Genomic DNA, 19301 nt, shown 5'->3' with positions numbered 1-19301 from the left:
CAGCGCGGAGTCGCCATCTCGACCCGGTGATTCTGCATCAGTATGACATCTCTAGCCGTTTCCTCTGCCTCTGAGGCTTCTCGGTCTCCTCAAAACAATCAAATGGCCATCAATCTGTGGGAGAAACGATTCGAGAAGAGACATTTTTCTTCGTAAGTTTCCTCACATCCTTCCTTTCACGTGTTTGACACCACGTCGGCTGGACGGTAGTCTCAACATCATATCACCTGGCAACATTCCAGACCCGAATTTCTAACCCACTGGCCCTTAGGAACCCCGTAATTGCAAAACTCGACGTTGAATGCAATGAATTGGCCCAGACTTGGAAAAAGTTTCACGAACATCTGCCGGAGCAAGATCAGGTCGACTTCGACGAACGCCTTCAAGAGTTCCGCGATGTCTCGGCCATGATAGGCAATCTGCAGACTGTCTGGATGTCTATTCCGCGCCAGCGCCTGTTTAGCCGTTCCATGGCACTCTGTGATCAATTCATCTCTTCTGTCCATCTGCATCTGGTGCTGCTGTCGGCCCTTCCTAGAAACGAAGCTTACATTGCTCTCTTCCACGGTGTGTTGCAGTCAGTCATCAAAGTAAGGCTTTCTGTACAAACTTGCTCGTTTTCTCCAGTCAGAGTGACTGATCAACTGGATGCAATAGGCTTCTGCCGGTTACCCCAGAGTCATTGAAGGTCTGTTGGCAATCCTGCTTCAGGTCAATGATTTCGTTCGCCTTCCGGCGGGAGGCCATGATCTTTCATCAAACAATGACCTGGTCCTGTCCATTGCAAAATTCTACGCTCTCATCTTCCTCTTACTAGGGGAGTTTATGGATTGGTATGTCAGAAAGGCCAAGTGTCGGTTGCTGAACAGTCCTAGTCTGGACCCTTATCTGGATTTCGAACATTTGCTTCGCAGTATTCGAGAGTGTGCCAGAGATATCAGCCGCGTGCTCGACGACGAGATGGATCTTGATATCGTGGGCTGCGTTGGGGAAAATAGCGTGTTTCAATACCCCGATTTTTTCCTGTGGGAACAGGCTCGACTGAAGCAGATCGGCTTGCAAAAATCGGATCGTCGGTTCGCCGCGCAGAATGCTCTCACTCGTCAGTTGATTTGGGAAATCCAGCATGATGCGTCCGCGCGTGCCCGAATGGCTACCAAGAGAGACGTCCTGCTCTCACAGTTGCTGGACTCTGCCAGTCAAAGTCTCCGCCCGGTCAGCCAACAAAACAGCGGTATTACATGCTGGACGACGGTTGCGCCGCGCGACTTGGGTATGCATTATTGCTGAAAAGGTATTCAGATAGAGCTAATATATTTCTTCTAAAGATGATTCACGATTTAATTGGTCTCGCGGCCCGAAACGCAAGTACACCCGAACCGATCTTCAGTTCACTTCCCGGCATCTCCAGGACTTCTTCAATGCTGGCGACCAAATGGCCGACTTCGAATCTGGTGTGGATGTTATCGCTGAAGACAGTGTGCTGCAGTCGTTACAACAGTGGGCGACGAACACTCATTCGCAGATGCTGGCTGTGGGCGGATCTCCGCCCACCACCTTTCCCAGCACTGTTGCCCTTTTCTCTGCTTGTTTTGCCACTTTTGCTCGACAGGGACGGCTTCCGGTCATTTCGCACTTTTGCTCCCTTCCGACTCAGTCTACAGATGGTTTGACATTGTTCCAATCGGGTCTTATTGCCCTCGCCTACAGTCTGATTCGGCAATTAATCGATTACCTCCCGCCGGTTGTGGAGAGCCACGAAGCCTGTGATTTGTGCGTGGAGCGTTTCACATCCTTGAATGGCACCCTTAGCTCGTGGAAAACGGCCCTCTCGCTCATCGATGCGCTTTTGCACTATGCACCACCACTGCTGGTCTGCGTGATTGATGGTCTCGATAAGCTCCAAGACGAATCCACCGACGCCTATATCCGGGATCTGGTTCGCACTTTGATGATCCATACCAGGCATCGGGTGGACGATACGGCAGACGGTTCATGGAACCAGAAAGTGCTCCTCAAGGTTCTCTTTACCGTGGGCGATCGGCCCAGTTCCCTAGTGGAAACCATGTCGGAGAATCAACTCATACTGAGCGAACCGAAGGGAGCAGACGAGCCGCTCCCGACAGATGCCACTCCAGCCTCGGGCATCGGAGTGGTCATGATGAATGCATGAACACGACGCATATTGATGAGATGACGTTTAATCTGATGGATAGCATTTTCTTCTTCTGGTTCTCCGTTCAGGTGCAAATTCGGGTCGTCAGCATAGACTTTTGCCCAGGCTGGGTTTGGTTGGGCCATGATATTAGCGACGCACATGCCGGTACGGCAGATTTCCTTTTCTCTTGTGTATTGATTCCTAGTGATGTCTTGGTGGCGCTTCTTTTCCTCTACTAACTCTCGGAGGGTAATGTCTCAATTTTCAGTTGCTGTCTCGAATCTTGGCGGCATGGGCAAGGTCGTGACTTGGAACGGTGGCGTTGTCAGTGTTGAACTCATACCCTGCTGTGAATCTGGCTCCTCGGTTTAGGTACCTGCAATTCCCTGTACATCTGTAATAACACCGTTCATGAAGAATTAGGAGCTCATGAGGAAGTACCTCCAATGGTGAATATCGGAAATTGGTTTCCATGTAGAACCATCCAGCGTGCATCGAATTGAGGCTAAACGGGTATATTTAAATGAAAATGACGAAGCGAATGAAGCGAACCTTACTCAGAGTATATGATCAACATGCGAGATAAGTTGCGGAGGTCAAATTCCGCCTGATTCAAGTTCATCCAGTATACGCACCAGAGCACATTGTAAGAGTTGTCATCTGTGGAGTCCAGCTCCATCTGTTCCCCGCAATGCTTCTGCATCACGATTCGATCCTCGGAATTCAGAACGGAGGCAGAGATTATTATTTAAGCAGTGTTCGACAACCATTGTGCAGTGTTGTGCACTCAGGCTACCTGGTCGGAAAATTGCTACGACACTTCCCATGATGAACCGAAATCAGTCAGTCACCCGTCGACTGTTCGAGACGCCTCCCCGAATTGAAGACTTCAAAGCGATATGCAGCCAGACCACCAACAAAGCCTCTTACCCATTATCCTCACGCATTGAGAAGAACATCCCCATCTACGATGTAACCACCCTTGATCACCTCAATTCGGAGCTCACCACCCATCTCCAAAATGAATGGCACCATGCCCTCAACACCGGCCCCGGAGTGGTCGTGTTAAAAGGCATGTATCACCCAGCCCGCCACGGCCCAGCCCTGACAGCCACCACCGAGGCCTTCGCCCGCATCATCGCCCAAGAGCGCCTCACCGCAACAAAGAAAGGCGACCACTTCGCCGCCAGCGGCAAAAACGACCGCATCTGGAACTCCTTCAGCAAGCACGCTCTCCTCGACCCTCGCTCGTTTATAGACTACTACTCCAACCCCTGGCTGCGCCTCATCGCCGAGTCCTGGCTCGGCCCAGCCTACCGCATCACAGCCCAAGTCAACATTGTCAAGCCCGGCGGCGCCGCCCAGGAATCCCACCGCGACTACCACTTGGGCTTCCAGGACGGCGCCGCCACCGCCCGCTTCCCGCGCACCCTGCAGCTCGCCTCGCAGTATCTCACGCTGCAGGGGGCCGTCGCGCACAGCGACATGCCGGTGCGCAGTGGGCCCACGCGCTTCCTCCCCTTCAGCCAGTGCTTTGAGCCGGGGTACCTCGCGTGGCGGGCGGAGGACTTCCGGGCGTATTTCCGCGAGAACTACGTCGCGCTGCCACTGGAGGTGGGGGACGGGGTGTTTTTCAATCCGGCGGTGTTTCATGCGGCGGGGGCGAACGAGATGGCTGCTCCTGAGGGGTCTGGGCCTGACGGGGGTTTCCAGCGCAAGGCGAACCTGTTGCAGATTAGTTGTGCGTTTGGGAAGACGATGGAGAGTATTGATACAGTGCCGATTGTGGAGAAGTGTTGGGGGGATATGGTGCGGCGATGGGAGGAGGCGGGGGCACGGCTGGATGCGGAGCTTGAGGCGCTGGTGATGGCTGTTGCGGATGGGTATCCGTTTCCGACGAATCTGGATAGGAGACCGCCGGCTCCGAGTGGGATGGCGCCGGAGAGTGAGCAGGAGATTGTCCTGAGAGGGCTGAGGGAGGGATGGGGGGTGGACAGGGTGGTGGAGGAGTTGAAACAGATGAAGAGGGATTCCTGTGCATGATCACTTCCGCTGGATAGATAGTCTTGGAGAACCAGTCAGTGAAACGACCTATGAAGCAATGGCAACTTGGAATAATTGTGGCCCGGCTGTGAGGTCGTCTTATACATCCAAGGGTAAGTTGGAAACCTGGTAGTAGCATAATCCTACGTCCATGATATCCGTCTTTTATTTCACGCGTTATGATAGACATTGATGATCTTGATTTCGGAAGAAATAAAGACGACAAAGTAGATTTGCTATTCCTGATGACGAAAGAAACCGGCGGTAATTACATTCTCTTCCAACTTGAAGCTGATTGATCCACCCATGCTTCCCAAAGCTACACCTTCATCAGGTCATGCATGTGTATCATCAGGAGCTTCCTCAATATGGACCAAACGAAGAACAACTATTTGTACACTGAAACGTCGGCTGAATGGTATCCCAATGTTCAAAGCATAAGCTCACCTTCCTGACAACACCCTTGAACTTCTCACACTTCATCAAGACCAGGAGGATGCTCAAAAACCACGCGAGGTCGACGACCGGTGTCTCCTTCAAAGAGCCTTTTGCCTCTCACCCCTTCGAGCAACGTCCTGTCATCTGGGTTTCGCAGCACTTTGTCTGGATCGCCGACGAAGCGCAAGGTACTGAGATTCCCAAGAGCCAACAGGTGATGGAATCCCCAAAGCACATCGAAAATAAGCTCATTCGAAAGAAGAGGACGAGCGAAACTGATGAACTTTTCCCCAAACTCAAGTCGTTCCTCGGTAATGAATAAAATGATCTCCAGAATATCGACGTGCTTCATGAACGACAGAAAAACCGCCACCCATTTCAGAGTAGGCCTGTCCTCAATGGTACAAGGGTAGTTAAGTGGTAGGAGCTCGAAGGACAACCGACGGACATACTGCTCTCGACGCGGGCCAATATTGCATAGAAAGCTCGTGGGCAAGCCCAAACGCCCATTCTTTGGGAAGCAGAAGAATGTCTCCGAGTAGAAGAGGGGCATCGCTTCTTTGTATACTGCTTTGCTGACACTGAGAATGGCCAGGAATTCTTGGGGTGTGTAGCGGTACTCGTGGAGACGATGCTGGTCTTCTTGGGAACGGTATTCGTTCGGAGCTGCTCTGTAGACCGAGGCATGGGCTTTGGTTGGATGGATGTACACCTCAAAGGCTTTGCAGGGAGGAGTTTCTGTGCGTTCACTGAGCCTGAATTCACTAACTCTGGTTCTCGCGTGGGGATAGATGAAGAACACACGCCGGTAGATCTCGAGGCGCAGTTCACAAGGGAGCCGCAAGAAGATAGACGAGCTTGAGTCTGTCATTTTGATGACTTTCACAACTCAATCTAACTGATATGTAGTCAATACAAGAAGAAGAGATGATGTCTTGAGAAGGGCAGTAAGTATTAGAAGTTATATAGCTAAAGATATAGTAAATGACGTTAATTCACTCGCGACTGTTTATCGCTGTTTTCCGTTAAACATAAGAGCATTCACTTTGCTCTTATGACGCGAGAAACGGAAACAAGGAAAAAGAGAAGAAATCTGCCTTCTCCTAGTTCTATCACAGATATTACCGATCCTGCCTCACCCCCTCTGTTGTTTTCCTACTTTGAAGAACGGCATGGCAATCACTACACTTATCCAGTGTTTTTAGTCAATACTGCTTCTGAGACCACTGGCAAGGCACTTACAAACTTCGTCTTTGGTCATTTCCGTCCGTTGTTCTTCGAGCTGGGTCTCTTTCAGGCTCGAGCCAGCCACATCTAGATTCAGTGGGTTCGGCCTCGTACTGTCTTTCGTAAGTCGTTTAAATGTGTCAGTGGAAGTCTTCAAGCGAAGTTGAGCTAACTGTCGATGGTATATATTGGCATTGAAGATCGAATCGAGTGATGACCAGTTCTTGCTCAGTCAACGCGAGCTATGCAGTTTAATAAACCCATCATTACTTCCAAGTGTACAACTCTACCAGGGTCTACATCGGCGCGGTCCAACCCAGCACCACATTGGACGGGCTCCCGCGCGCCTGGAATACCACAAAACCATGACTCTTCCACTTGGCAATAACCCTACTCATGCATGTTCACAACTTTGGATGAACGCGGGTTTGCGATATACAGAGTGTCCTTGGCCTAGACCGGAATGGGAATATGCTTAATTAAACAGGGTCTGACACCCAATCGGTTTCGTGAAATGTGGAAGTTAAGCGCTGTCAACCTGCAAAGGCAGGATCCAGGCAGGGTCTATTGTGCTAATGGAGTATTTATGGGATTTCCTGTCGCAGAGCGACATGCTCATCTAGAATAGGGTACGAGACCAATTCGGCTCAATTACATCCTGGGCTTAAGCGCTGCCGTGCCGCAGCGGGAACAAGGGACAGAAAGCAGGGCAGGCCTCGATAGACATTAGCATATCATGAACTTGAATGTCTAATTGAGATAGAGGACGCACTTGGACAGCATAAATAGTGCATCCATCGCCCCGAATTCATGTTGTCAAAGCTCAGAACTCCAAGCCATCAACATGCAAATCTCCAGTCTCGTCTCTCTTGCTCTCCTTTCTACCCTTGCCTCCAGCGCGGTCATTCATTCCGATTTCACGAAGCGCAAGTCTGTTGACTGCCAGAAGATCCAGGTTGCTCTCAGCGAGGCCGGTGCATACTATCGAGGTAGACTGAGCGGGTACTACGGGCAATCATATGTATGTCAAATTGAAAAAGACTCGAGAAAGCAGTTACTAACTTCGTTTCGAGATCACCTTTGCCAATAATCTTCAAGCCTTGGAGAATCTAGGCAGTCGCACAATGCGTCAATGTTATGATATGGCATCTCTCTAGGCCACTGACGTTTGAACATGAGTGTGCTTCTTATATTATATTTCTCTGTTGCTATTTGTCCATAGACTCTGCATGTACATATATAATAGCTGCTACTTGTTCGATACCGGGGCTGTTAGGATTCAGTCAGATTGGCAATTGATCCTGCGGTCTTATCGACGTTTCTGAAACTACTCCTATCCTACTCAACTTGTCCTGCAACCGGTCATACCCCCTATTTACATGCTCCAATCCTTGAATGATCGTGACACCCACCGCAGATATCGCAGCAATCACCAGGGAAGCTCCTGCCCGAAGATCTGTCGCTACCACGGTACTCGCAGCGAGTCTTTCAACGCCGTGAATTATGGCAATCTGTCCTACAAGCTGTATTTTCGCACCCATGGCCAGTAGACCAGCTACATGGTTGAATCGTTGCTCAAAGACCGTCTCGTGTATTCGGCTGACGCCCTGAGAGATGGACAGTAGTGCCATGAGCTGTGGTTGAAGATCAGTAGATAGAGCCGGGTACGGCCCCGTTGTGATATCTATGGCTTTGGGGCTGACCGCTTTGATTATCGTGATGACGGCTGGTGTCTCGATGGTGATATGAGCCCCCACTGTGCGGAGTGTCTCAATCAGTACGGTCTGGTGCTCTTCGCGGCACCCGTGGATCCGGAGTGGGTTGCCAGCCATGGCTCCAAGAATGAGAAATGTCCCGCCTTCGATACGGTCATCCATAACTCGGTAGTTGTACGGACGGAGTGGGATATCCCTTCCATGAATCTCTAGATGCTCTGTCCCCACGCCCTGGATGGCCATTCCCATGGTAATGAGACAGTGGCACAGATCCACCACCTCGGGTTCTCGCGCGGCGTTGCGGATGTGGGTGACGCCTCTGGCTCGACATGCTGCCAGCATCAGGTTCATGGTCCCAGTGACGGTGGGTGTACGTAGCTGAAGAATTGTGCCCTGCAGCCCGGTACGAGAAACTCGAGCTTCAATCGCCCGCTGCGTGAGTGTGATGCATGCTCCGAGTTTTTCAAGGCCGTTAATATGCTCGTCGATTGGACGTTTGCCGATCGTGCAACCGCCTGGGAGTGAGATCCTTGCATGCCCGAAACGGGCTAAAAGAGGCCCCAGAGCGAGGATTGAGGCCCGGAGTGTCCGTGTCAAACTGGCGGGTAGCTCCCGGTTTTCCATATGGGTCGTATCAATCCGCAGAGAGTTTGACCTCCAGATGACTATTCCGCCGAGATGCCGGAGGATGTTAGCAAAATTCTTGCTGTCGGTCAGGACGGGGGCTTTTTGCAGCGTGCTTTCCTCCAAGGCGAGGATTGACGCTGCCATGATTGGGAGTCCCGCATTCTTGGAACCAGAGATGTATACATCGCCGACAACGTCACGGCCGCCTTCAATGCTAAGAAGATTGTGCGCCATTTCTGAAATCTTGCAGAGAATATTTTGGTTTCGCTGAATCCTTCTTCTAAATCCAACCAGGCGGTGAGGTCGTGCAGATTGCAGTGCAGAGCCCTCACAGGCTGGTCCAATAGCAATGGGCTGCTGCCATCAATTTTCGGGCTGAAGGTGGTTCACTCCATTTGGAGGATCAACGTCGACTCTTCCCTTTTTATGACCCATTATTTTGACATGCTCGTGCCTACCGGAACGTCTCTCAGGCCAGTTTTGCACAGTGGTACACATGGAGGAATATGTTGACTTGCTCCCCTACAACACCTTTCGCGTTTCATCGACAACTCGATACTTTGTCCGTGTGCGGTGTCTGGATCAGCTAGAGGCATTGGTGCACTCGCCCATATTTCAGACTCAACCCCGTCTCGTCCTTGGTGGTGGTAGTAATATTCTCTTCGCCAATGATACGTACGAGGGCATCGTGCTGAAAAACGAAATCAGCGGGATTGAAATTGTCTTCCAGGACGAGAAGCACACAACACTTCGTGTTGGTGGCGGGGTCGCTTGGACAGCACTGGTCTCATACTGCCTTGACCATGGCCTCGGGGGACTTGAAAATCTGGCCCTCATCCCAGGCACCGTGGGCGCAGCACCGATACAGAATATCGGTGCGTACGGTGTGGAACTCAGCGATTTGCTGGAAAGTCTATGCGCGATCGATTTGACTACTGGAGCCAGACGACAAATGTCCAATGCCGAGTGTCAGTTCAGCTATCGGGACAGCGTGTTTAAACATACCGTACAGGATGTCTTCATTGTCAGCGTTACAGTCAGGCTTGACAATCCTGGCAACCATCGATTGAGGACGACGTACGGCTCAATTCGACGCGTTCTGGAAGATAGGGGAGTGCAAGTCCTCACGATCCAGTCGGTCGCAGAAACTGTGTGTCTGCTACGCAGGAGCAAGTTGCCTGATCCAGATTTACTCGGAAATGCGGGCAGTTTCTTCAAGAACGCAGTCATCGACCAGCTTGCGTACAACGCTCTGCAGGTTGTTCACCCCGCAATCCCTGTGTTCTCAAGGGCAGATGGCTTGAAAGTCATCCCAGCAGCTTGGCTAATTGAGAGATGCGGCTGGAAGGGCAGGAGGATCGGCCCTGTGGGAGTCTATGACCAGCATGCTCTCGTTGTAGCAAACTACGGCAGCGTGAATGGCTTGGATGTCCTGGAGTTCGCTGGTCGAGTCCGGGAGGATGTTATGGACCGCTTCGGCATATGGCTTGAATTCGAAGTAAGGATCGTCACGTAAGTCCCAATGAGCAAGAAAGTCAGTTGGCCCAGACTGAAGTACGAGACCCATCGAGTGAATGACAAGGGATCCGCGGTTGCGGGGAAAACGTGACGAAATCCAGATGATCTTGACAGATTACTTGGAATTGTGCAGGCAGAATACTGAGTAATACCTCTATGTGTCCACAGCAGGACAGTGGACGAGTAGATAATGATGCAATCTGTAACCGACGCTATTGATGATCTATATACGTGCATCAGGATATATGCGATCTTTCCATACGTATAAACTATAGCAGCGAGAAACTCAGAAGGCTTTGTACCAGGCTTGCCTGAATTCACTGACAGTTAGTCTAGACCGTTAGACTATCGAGTCTACCAGAGTCACGAATCGTCCATAGTCCATACCGAAGGATGTCAGAGTGTCCGTCTAGACTGAACAGACTTTGACCAAAAACCAGCTAAGACGATGATGAAACGGTGGCTTGTCGGTCTTGTCCGTTTGAGATTACTCCGGCACCTAGTGTAGCTACCGAGGAACCCCTCAATAAAAGTCGACATTGTGGGTGACACTAAGATTCTAGTGACCAATAGCCACTTGTTTCTGCTTGCCCTGCAAGTCTGATTGATTGATTATTTCTGCGGTTGGTTTGTTCTATTTGACCGGTAAGATAGGTAGGCTGCAACCTGGGATCTTTCTCTATCCTACGGATCTAGCTTCTACTTAAGTATGTACCTCTGCTATATCTTCTGTATTAGGATGTTCCTAAACATTGCGGAGAAACCACATTCATGCTGGTGGGAATGTGACAACGCGCAAGAATGCTGGTCTCCTAGAAACACATTGACAATCTGGCCGTCAAATCAGCTGGAAATTCCTGCACTGATGAAAATGGGTATGATGTGATGATTGATCCACTGCCTCGACTAGGTACTGATCGGTGGCGTCCTGTTCCTGGAATGGTGAAACATGTGCCCCAATAGAATTTTATCAGTGTCCGTGGTTGATGCTTTAGTGAAATATTTTATTATTAGACTCATCCATTCTATGGTTATTGCCTCAGGCCCGTTTTTCTTCTGTCCTCCATTCCTTTTTCTCCATCGAATCTCTCCCTTCGCTCGGTCTGTTTCGTTTCGTTTTCTTCGATCTGATCTCCATCGCATTAGATCATACTGACCTCTCGTTCTCCATCTGGCCACTAACTCCAGTCTGTCTTTCCAATCGCTCAATCGCACACTCTCTTCTTTTTCTCGTCTTTCTTGCTTCGCTTGGTTCGGCCCACCACTCCACTGTCCCCGCACGCCGTCTGCCTCTGGACGAGTCTACGTATTTGGTCAATCCTTGGGCGGCGCAGATTCAAACGGGCTCGCGCCAAATCAGATTGCTTTGCTCTGGATCGACGAGTCGATCTTGGGTGTTAGTAGCTCACTTGGCCTGTCGCGAAACTTTAGCACTGGTTTCTGGCCTTCGCCCCACTCAATTTCCCTTGTCAGGGCTGCAGGTCAGCTTCTTGGCCGTTGCTCGCTTTTCCCTCGGGTTAGTGTCAAACAGTCGAAAGTATAAAGTCAGAGGAATCGTGGTCATTGGACCCGTTTTCTCTCCTTCTCGTTCATTTCGATGTCCGGTCGACCTGGACTCACGGAGAAGCGTTTGTCGGCTCATCGCTTTCAACCGCTTCCGGATTACTCAAATGATACCATAATGGCCCCTCCACACGATGTTACGATTGATATTCCCCTGACCAATGTTCCCAGTCGATCTCTGACGGGGGCACGGAGGGGGAGTGCGCACACGGCCACTTCTCCGGCGGCCTATCAGCCCCCCATCGAGGATGTCCACACCAACACCAGCGAGAAGGCCGGGTTGGTCGCTGGCACTGGTCCTGGCCGTCGAAAGAAAACCATGGACGACTCGACGGGCCGTTCGCTCGAGGACCCTGAGGATGGCACCCTCACGCGGATGGGGAGGATTTACCAGGCCATCCTCAACTTCTCTATCATTACCAGGTACCTCATTTATGTCACGCCGATCGCGCTCTTGATCGCTATTCCAATCATTGTGGGAGCCACGGCTGCGCAGGATGCGAGAATTGGCGGCGTGACGCTGCCTTGGTTCTTTGCCTGGATTGAGGTTATCTGGCTGAGTTTGTGGATTTGCAAGATTATCGCTCATTTTCTCCCATACCTGTTTCAGTTCCTCTGTGGAATTGTCAGCCCGGGAACTCGCAAGTATGCTCTCATTTTGCGCGCACTAGAACTGCCCATCGCGACGGTCTTCTGGACCATCGTCTCGTTGGTGACTTTCCTTCCGGTCATGACATATAACCCCGAGAAGCAGCGGACAGGCGATACTTCCACCAAGGCCTGGGAGAAGTCCGTCAAGAATATCCTGTTCGCTTTGTTTGTCTGTAGCTTGATTCTGCTGGCGGAGAAATTCCTGGTCCAACTCATCTCCATCAGCTACCACCGAAAGCAATTCGACTTCAAGATCAAGGAGTCGAAGCGGCACATTGACCTTATCGGTCAGCTTTACGACGCCTCCCGCAACATGTTTCCCATGTACTGCAAGGAGTTTCGCGAGGAGGACATGACCATTTCCGATTCGCTCTTGGGTGCAGCCACCGCGAAGGGTGTGGTCCACTCGCGCTCCAGCTCCTCGATCCCCCTCAAGCTGATTCGCAATGTTGGTCATAACGTTGGCCGCTTTGGTGACAGAGTTACCGCTGCGTTTGGTGGTGTCGCCCACGAAATCACCGGCAAGGAAGTGTTCAACCCCACTTCGGTGCGCGGTATTGTAACACAGGCCCTGGAGCGACGCAAGGCCGCCGAAGCTTTGGCGCGCAGAATCTGGATGTCTTTTGTCATTGAGGGCAGGGATGCCCTATACCCCGACGACGTCGCCGAGGTCTTGGGAGTTGGCAAAGAGATGATCGCCGAGGAATGTTTCCATATGCTCGATCGGGACGGCAACGGTGATATCAGCCTGGACGAGATGGTTCTGGTTGTTGGGGAAATTGGACGTAACCGAAAGGCCCTCAATAACAGCATGTACGATGTCGACCAGGCCATTCATGTCTTGGACAACTTGCTGCTGACTGTCGCCGGTGTCATCTCGATACTGGTCTTCATTTCGTTTGTGACAAGCGGTTTCGGCACCGTCATCGCGGCCGGCGCCACATCCCTCCTGTCTCTCAGTTTCGTTTTCGCGACCACCGCCCAGGAAGTCCTGGGCTCGTGCATTTTCCTGTTCGTCAAGCATCCCTTCGACATTGGTGACCGGGTCTACATTAGCGACAAGGACTACATAGTCGAGCGCATTTCGCTGCTGTATACCGTCTTCAAATCGGTGACGGACCAGCGCGTGACCCAGGTACCCAACGTTGTCCTCAACACTCTCTGGGTTGACAACTTTACGCGTTCCCACGCCATGCACGAAATACTCACGATTCCCGTCAGCTTCGACACCACCTTTGCCGACATCCAACTCCTCCGCGATGAGATGGAGAGATTTGTCCGTGACAAGGAGAACTGCCGTGATTTCCAGCCGGATGTCGACGTTGATGTTGTTGGTGTCGGCGACATGGACAAGCTTGAGCTGACCGTCAGCATCCGCCACAAATCCAACTGGTCTAACGAGTCGATCCGTGCCATGCGCCGATCCAAATTCATGTGTGCGTTGGTTACCGCTGTGCGCAAGATTCCCATCCGCGCTCCTGGTGCTGCCGCGGAAGACGCTGCAGGCGACAGCGAGAACAAGGATGACAAGCCCGACGCCGACAACGCCGACCAGAACAATATCACGCGGACCGCATCCGGCCAGCGACGCGCCGCAGCGGCCGGGATGACCATGGATGCCACCGCCCAGGAACAGGCTCGATCAACCGGCTTCAGCGCCAGTCAGTCATCCGGCACGCTACAACGCCGCGGCGGCTCTACATCTACCGACTCGGGCTACCCGGAACGCGCCAACAGTCGTACCCCGAACGAAGTGGACAACTACCAGACCCCCGCCGCCTCGCCTAACCAGAACCGCCAACTCAGCGTCAACTACGGCAATCTCGCCCGTGAACCATCCACCGGCCGCCGCAAGGCAGGCGCCAGCACCACTGAGCAACCTGCCCAGCCTTCCTCCACAGCAGGCGGAGTTCCCATCATCGCGGAGCCCGTGCCCCCTCTTCCTCGCCACCAGCCGCCGGCGGGCTCTACATCACAGGGGCTCCCTTCCGAGTATCCCTCGTATCCCAGCATGTCAAACTACGGAGGTAGTTTCTACGGATCTCACAGCCAGGAGACGGCGTACGATCCGGAGCAGCCGCTCGAACTCCCTTCGGCGATAGAGCAATCAGACTCTGACTCGTTCAGGAGGTTCCCTGGTTCGCCGGGGGTGCAACAGCGCCACCCTGACGACCATTCTAGGAACTGGAATCAGTCTCGGCCGCCGTACGGAGGACAATAGTTAGGTTACTGAAAACAAAACGGATGGCGTTGGTGGTATTTTGATTCATCTTTATATTGGGATGGAATATGGGTGATGACCTGATGCATATATTGGGCTGTGAAATCTACGTCCCAACTAGCCAATCAACTAGTAATTCGAAATGTAAACGAGAATTCTATTCGGCATAATTAATATACATATGACGGTATCAGACACCGTCACAGACCTCAGACCGTACTGTCCTGTCTGACTACTTAGTCCCGGTCTCCTTCCACGGATACGACACCTGGTCATCCTTGCGCACCCAGATCTTCGTCCGCTTCTTGTTGACAACATGCTCCACAAACACCTCCCTCGTGTACTGCGCCTTGAACTTGCGAATCCATCGCGGATCCCACAGCTCGCTCGCAATCCCTAGATCCTTGCAGCAGCGCACCAGCGCATTAGACCGACACCCCTCCGTCGCCGTCGGGATCCCATCAGGCGTGAAGTAATCCTGCTCGCCCCGCGCGACAGACACTAACCTGTAACAGTAATTAAACCTCCACTTCCTATTTTATCTCGCAATCGGGCAGGGAAACAAAGGGAAAGGGATACATACCGCCCATTACAAACCAACGCATACTCCCTCGTCACTGTGCGAGGCGTAACGATACTCTCACTCCGAGGCACCAGCCCCCACCCGCCTGGCCCAAACGCCCGGTTCAGAATCCGTCTGTACTTGATCTCCGGGAGGTACAGGATACCATCGGGCTTGATCTCGACTTCCTCCGGGTCGACCTCCGCGAGCAGGATATCTGCTACCTCCTTGGGAAACGGCGCGGCGGAGAGCCCGTGGAAGGAGCGCGTCCAGTCGATCTTTTCTTCCGGGGGTGAGTCCGGTGAGAGCGGGGCGTCTGCGAGGCCGGTTTTGGAGATGTTGGTGGTAGTTTGGTGGGCGGGAGTTGGGGCGAGGATGCGGGCGGTGCGGTCGTCCGTTGCGGGTGCGGCTGCGGTTGATGAGGGATTGGATGCTTTTGCTGGTAAGGTTGATGTAGATGGGATGGGTGGTTTGGGGGCTGTCCGGGCAGCTTGGTTGTTGTTGTTGTTGGTGGTGACGGATTTGTAGGACGCGGTGGTGGTGATTGATCTGGTAAGGGCGAGGATGTGCTGCGTGGTGGATCGGGAGGTCAATGTAGATGGAACTTTTGTAAAATTTGTAGTCTCTACTAGCCGCAGAGAGCGGCGGATATGCGATGAAGCCATGGTGATGGTGTGGTTGAGGATGGTTCGTTGTTAGCTTCTCATGCGGCGAGGAGCTTGACGTCGCGTCTGTATAATGTCACGTGATTTATATATGGTCAATAGGTCGTCTGAATTGGCAGATATCGGCTTGAAAGGAGAGAGGCTTTTCATATATGATTACAATAGCGGCATCTATGGTACAGGGTAAATATCAGGTTGACTCGTTCTTCGAGTCTAAGCGTCCTTTGTTTGAGTCCGCTGGTCATTGCCCTTGCGCTTCCAACACGCGCGAAATGCTTCCATCTGCCGGAACATACTCATCAGCTTCAATTCTCTGGTTCATTGTGTACGGCGAGGTGAAATCAAGGCTAGAACAGGTGTGATGCGGTGCTTGCGTTCGTTTGCAAGCGGTCTCAGCGCGTCTCACCTCGTCCTTGCACAGTCTCCAGTCCTTCTTCGCAAAATAGCAGTCGTTCATTTTATCCTGCTCCACTGTTGATACTCGATTAGTAGCTTGTCTATCAATCAATATTCTTTATTGTAGACTCACCTGCGCAACCGGTGCTGAAGATCCGCTTGTCCCTGTCCTCCGATGACTCCGCATTAGTCCAGAACTTCAATCTCCGAGAATCTCAAAAGTCAAAGGAAGAAGCCCCTACCATTCATCAGGTTCGTCATCGTCCACTTCCGGGACCACCGCGGGCTTATCCTCCTTCGTCGACATCTTGTTCAATTGCTCAGACGTGAGCTGTATAAGCCTGTGAGTTGTGTCTTAAGAAAGAATTGATCTTGCTCCGTCCGGAGACCGACTCGCCGCATTCGCGACAGCGACAGCGACAATGACCGCAACCACGCCCAAACTCAATGGCAAGAAGCTCAACGTCCTAGTTTACTCCGGTTCGCTCACCCAATCCGCATGGAAGTCAAATAGTCTAATCCGTTCTCCTCCCTCTCCAGGCAATGGTAGCACCGTCGAGTCCGTCCGACACTGCCTCTACACCCTCCGCCGCCTCCTCGCCCCGCACTATGCCGTGATCCCCGTGACCGCCGACATGCTCATCAAGGAGCCGTGGACGCTGACATGCGCCTTGCTGGTGATGCCTGGAGGAGCGGATCTGGGGTACTGCCGATCTCTCAACGGAACGGGCAACCGTCGAATCGAGCAGTTTGTCAAGCGCGGCGGCGCATACCTCGGTTTCTGCGCGGGGGGTTACTACGGCAGCCAGCGATGCGAGTTCGAGGTCGGCGATAAGACGATGGAGGTGGTCGGGGATCGGGAACTGGCCTTTTACCCTGGAATATGCCGCGGCGGTGCCTTTCCCGGATTTGTGTACCACAGCGAGGTGGGGGCGCGCGCCGCCGATCTGAAGGTCTCCAAGGATGTACTCCAAGCCGGTGTGGTGCCGGAGGGGTTCAAGTGCTATTACAACGGGGGTGGTGTCTTTGTCGACGCGCCCTTGTATGGGGATAAGGGCGTGGAGGTTTTGGCCAGCTACTCGGAGGAATTGAATGTTGATCCAGGTACAGGTGCGGCTGCCGTCGTCTACTGTAAGGTGGGCGAGGGAGCGGCCATTCTGACCGGACCGCATCCAGAGTACGTAAATCAGAGATTTCAAGGAGCAGGTGACTGACAGAACTGAACAGGTTCGCAGCGGCAAACCTAGACAAAAAGGCCGGGGGCGAGGATTATGCCAAGGTGGTGGATGCGCTGGCAGCGGACGATAAAGCGCGCACCGATTTTTTGAAGGCCTGCCTGTCCAAGCTGGGCCTACAGGTCACCCAGAATACCACCACTGTGCCATCACTTTCTTCGTTGCACCTGTCGTCTCAAAATCCGGCTGACACTTCCCGCATCCGATCATCGTTGCAAGAGGTGATTAGTAGCGAGGGGGATGAAGAATTCATCAAAGATGAAAACGATACGTTTCGTCTGGAGAGATCTGGAACTTGGAGTATGAGTTCATTGGAGGAGTCTCTCCCCCAGTCTGAACAGGGTGCTAGCGATGGTATTGTCGATTACAACGCAATCATCAAACCTTTAGTGATCCACGACGAGCTTCCATCCTCCAAAGCAACTCCTTGCTTCAATCACCATGCATTCTACGCCAATCTCGAACAGTACCAGTCACAGATGCGGGAAGGTGCTGGCTGTTTCGGTTCAAGCATCATGTATGGCGAGGTCGTCACTAGTACAAATACGATTCTGGAAAAGTAAGTCTTCCGCTAGACTTTTGGACCTTCAGAGCTGACGGATACAGAAATCCCAAATTACTCCGTAAACTGCCACATGGATTCACAGCGACAGCAACCACCCAGGTCGCAGGCCGAGGCCGAGGCTCCAATGTCTGGGTTTCTCCGGCAGGGGCCCTGATCTTTTCGACGGTCGTAAGGCACCCGATCGAAAAGATCCAGTCTGCTCCCGTGGTTTTCATTCAGTATCTGGCGGCAATGGCGGTCGTACGGGGTATCAAGAGCTACGATGTGGGCTTTGAGAACATGCCAGTTAAGCTCAAATGGCCCAATGACATTTGTAAGTTCGATTCTCTCATTTAAATAGGGCTAGCTAATGAGTCAAGATGCCTTGGACCCCGAAAACCCGGAGAAGAAGCACTACACCAAAATCTGCGGAATCCTCGTCAACTCGCTCTTTTCCTCGAACGAATACATCGCAGTGGTGGGAATTGGCATCAACGCCACGAACGCCTCTCCAACCACCTCGCTGAATGCACTCGCCTCTCGCTTCCTCCCCAATAAAACCGCCCCAATCACACTCGAGAAACTTCTCGCCCGGTGCCTCACCACGTTCGAGGAGCTGTACACCCGCTTCCTGCGAACAGGCTTTGACCGGGAGCTTGAGACGATGTACTACGACGACTGGCTGCACATGCATCAGGTTGTCACATTAGAGGAAGAAGGCGGAACGCGAGCTCGGATCAAGGGTATTACTCGGGATTATGGGTTGCTGCTGGCAGAGGAGTTGGGATGGAACGATCGGCCTACGGGACGAGTGTGGCAGTTGCAGAGTGACAGCAACAGTTTTGATTTCTTCCGAGGATTGGTCAAGAGGAAGGTATAGACTTGGTCAGGTCTCGATACAGTATATAGTTACTCTTCAATAGATTAGGTGATGAACAAGCCACGAGCAGATCAAGAAAATAAGCCGTGCCAAGGAGGCTTGTTTCACCTTTAGAGTCTGGGCATTATGGAGACGTAGCCCGACTGGCAGCAACCGATGGGCAGTCACAGGACAGATCAGCCACAGTCAAATATGAGGGATTAATGCGATAAACAACACCCTACAACACCCACCGCTGGGGAAGCTCGAATCTACAATACATCCAATAAATAACCGCCGATTCAGCCTTCGGCGCCATGCCACCTGGAGACGGACCATCAACCAAGCAGCATGCGCTGACTCGCTAGGCAGCATGATTCCTCTACAGAGCTGTCCAGTGGGAGAATACGCTCAGACGCTACCTCGCATCTGGAGCTAGACTATCCAGCCATGAAGCTAGTGACTTCTCGCGTAATAAAGCTCACCGTCCCATCCCGTCTCATCTCAAGCCCAGTTATCTCCTCAGCTCAGCTCGTCCCTCGTCAGTCAGACTATAGCCATATCGCTTAGCACATTACACAACCAGTTCACTCCCACTCTTCATGTTCAACATGTTCAACCTCAATCCCTTCAAATCCAAGGAGGAACAGCGCCAGCGACCAACCTGGGACCCCAATACCCTAACCATGACCCAACCGGCTACCCCCGCGGCACCGAATCTGCTCGTGTCCCAGCCGCCGGTATACCTCAACCATTGGTCCCCATCTATTGACACAGTATCAACTGACGCTCGCCCTGTTAGCCCGCACAGGAACAGATGGACATGAGACTGCGTGGTGGTGGTGAGAAGGAGGCTGTTTGCTGTGGCGTGTAGGTTTT

At 52.3% G+C, this 19301-nt stretch overlaps 10 protein-coding genes across 10 annotated transcripts; 6 read left to right on the top strand and 4 right to left on the bottom strand.

The window, feature by feature from the left end:
• Positions 1 to 42: 42 nt before the first annotated feature.
• Positions 43 to 2173, top strand: Aud_000947 (uncharacterized protein; the record flags this gene model as incomplete). The annotated part of the gene is made up of 4 exons (XM_043286450.1): positions 43 to 152; positions 272 to 590; positions 658 to 1273; positions 1329 to 2173. 4 exons carry the CDS (start codon positions 43 to 45, stop codon positions 2171 to 2173), a joined length of 1890 nt encoding a protein of 629 aa, XP_043142385.1.
• Positions 2174 to 2983: 810 nt separating this feature from the next.
• Positions 2984 to 4201, top strand: Aud_000946 (phytanoyl-CoA dioxygenase family protein; the record flags this gene model as incomplete). Its single annotated transcript, XM_043286449.1, has 1 exon — positions 2984 to 4201. The coding sequence occupies one exon, from the start codon at positions 2984 to 2986 to the stop codon at positions 4199 to 4201; it is 1218 nt and encodes a 405-aa protein (XP_043142384.1).
• A 472-nt stretch (positions 4202 to 4673) lies between these two features.
• On the bottom strand, positions 4674 to 5510 carry Aud_000945 (uncharacterized protein; the record flags this gene model as incomplete). Its single annotated transcript, XM_043286448.1, has 1 exon — positions 4674 to 5510. One exon carries the CDS (start codon positions 5508 to 5510, stop codon positions 4674 to 4676), a length of 837 nt encoding a protein of 278 aa, XP_043142383.1.
• A 1179-nt stretch (positions 5511 to 6689) lies between these two features.
• udpA (UDP-N-acetylglucosamine 1-carboxyvinyltransferase family protein) lies at positions 6690 to 8442 on the bottom strand (the record flags this gene model as incomplete). Its single annotated transcript, XM_043286447.1, has 2 exons — positions 6690 to 6871; positions 7209 to 8442. The coding sequence occupies 2 exons, from the start codon at positions 8440 to 8442 to the stop codon at positions 6690 to 6692; spliced, it is 1416 nt and encodes a 471-aa protein (XP_043142382.1).
• A 262-nt stretch (positions 8443 to 8704) lies between these two features.
• Aud_000943 (putative UDP-N-acetylmuramate dehydrogenase) lies at positions 8705 to 9724 on the top strand (the record flags this gene model as incomplete). The annotated part of the gene is made up of 1 exon (XM_043286446.1): positions 8705 to 9724. One exon carries the CDS (start codon positions 8705 to 8707, stop codon positions 9722 to 9724), a length of 1020 nt encoding a protein of 339 aa, XP_043142381.1.
• Positions 9725 to 11407: 1683 nt separating this feature from the next.
• On the top strand, positions 11408 to 14161 carry Aud_000942 (serine/threonine protein kinase; the record flags this gene model as incomplete). Its single annotated transcript, XM_043286445.1, has 1 exon — positions 11408 to 14161. The coding sequence occupies one exon, from the start codon at positions 11408 to 11410 to the stop codon at positions 14159 to 14161; it is 2754 nt and encodes a 917-aa protein (XP_043142380.1).
• A 232-nt stretch (positions 14162 to 14393) lies between these two features.
• Aud_000941 (putative mitochondrial genome maintenance protein Mgm101) lies at positions 14394 to 15388 on the bottom strand (the record flags this gene model as incomplete). The annotated part of the gene is made up of 2 exons (XM_043286444.1): positions 14394 to 14667; positions 14745 to 15388. 2 exons carry the CDS (start codon positions 15386 to 15388, stop codon positions 14394 to 14396), a joined length of 918 nt encoding a protein of 305 aa, XP_043142379.1.
• A 241-nt stretch (positions 15389 to 15629) lies between these two features.
• Aud_000940 (uncharacterized protein) lies at positions 15630 to 16091 on the bottom strand (the record flags this gene model as incomplete). The annotated part of the gene is made up of 3 exons (XM_043286443.1): positions 15630 to 15859; positions 15918 to 15949; positions 16027 to 16091. 3 exons carry the CDS (start codon positions 16089 to 16091, stop codon positions 15630 to 15632), a joined length of 327 nt encoding a protein of 108 aa, XP_043142378.1.
• Positions 16092 to 16206: 115 nt separating this feature from the next.
• On the top strand, positions 16207 to 18443 carry Aud_000939 (biotin--[acetyl-CoA-carboxylase] ligase BPL1; the record flags this gene model as incomplete). Its single annotated transcript, XM_043286442.1, has 4 exons — positions 16207 to 16961; positions 17012 to 17578; positions 17626 to 17897; positions 17944 to 18443. 4 exons carry the CDS (start codon positions 16207 to 16209, stop codon positions 18441 to 18443), a joined length of 2094 nt encoding a protein of 697 aa, XP_043142377.1.
• A 590-nt stretch (positions 18444 to 19033) lies between these two features.
• Positions 19034 to 19296, top strand: Aud_000938 (uncharacterized protein; the record flags this gene model as incomplete). The annotated part of the gene is made up of 2 exons (XM_043286441.1): positions 19034 to 19162; positions 19225 to 19296. The coding sequence occupies 2 exons, from the start codon at positions 19034 to 19036 to the stop codon at positions 19294 to 19296; spliced, it is 201 nt and encodes a 66-aa protein (XP_043142376.1).
• Positions 19297 to 19301: the final 5 nt, after the last annotated feature.

Source organism: Aspergillus udagawae (assembly GCF_001078395.1).
Source record: "Aspergillus udagawae IFM 46973 DNA, scaffold_1, whole genome shotgun sequence".
NCBI classification, from domain to species: domain Eukaryota; kingdom Fungi; phylum Ascomycota; class Eurotiomycetes; order Eurotiales; family Aspergillaceae; genus Aspergillus; species Aspergillus udagawae.
This window is presented reverse-complemented; position numbering and strand designations above follow the sequence as displayed.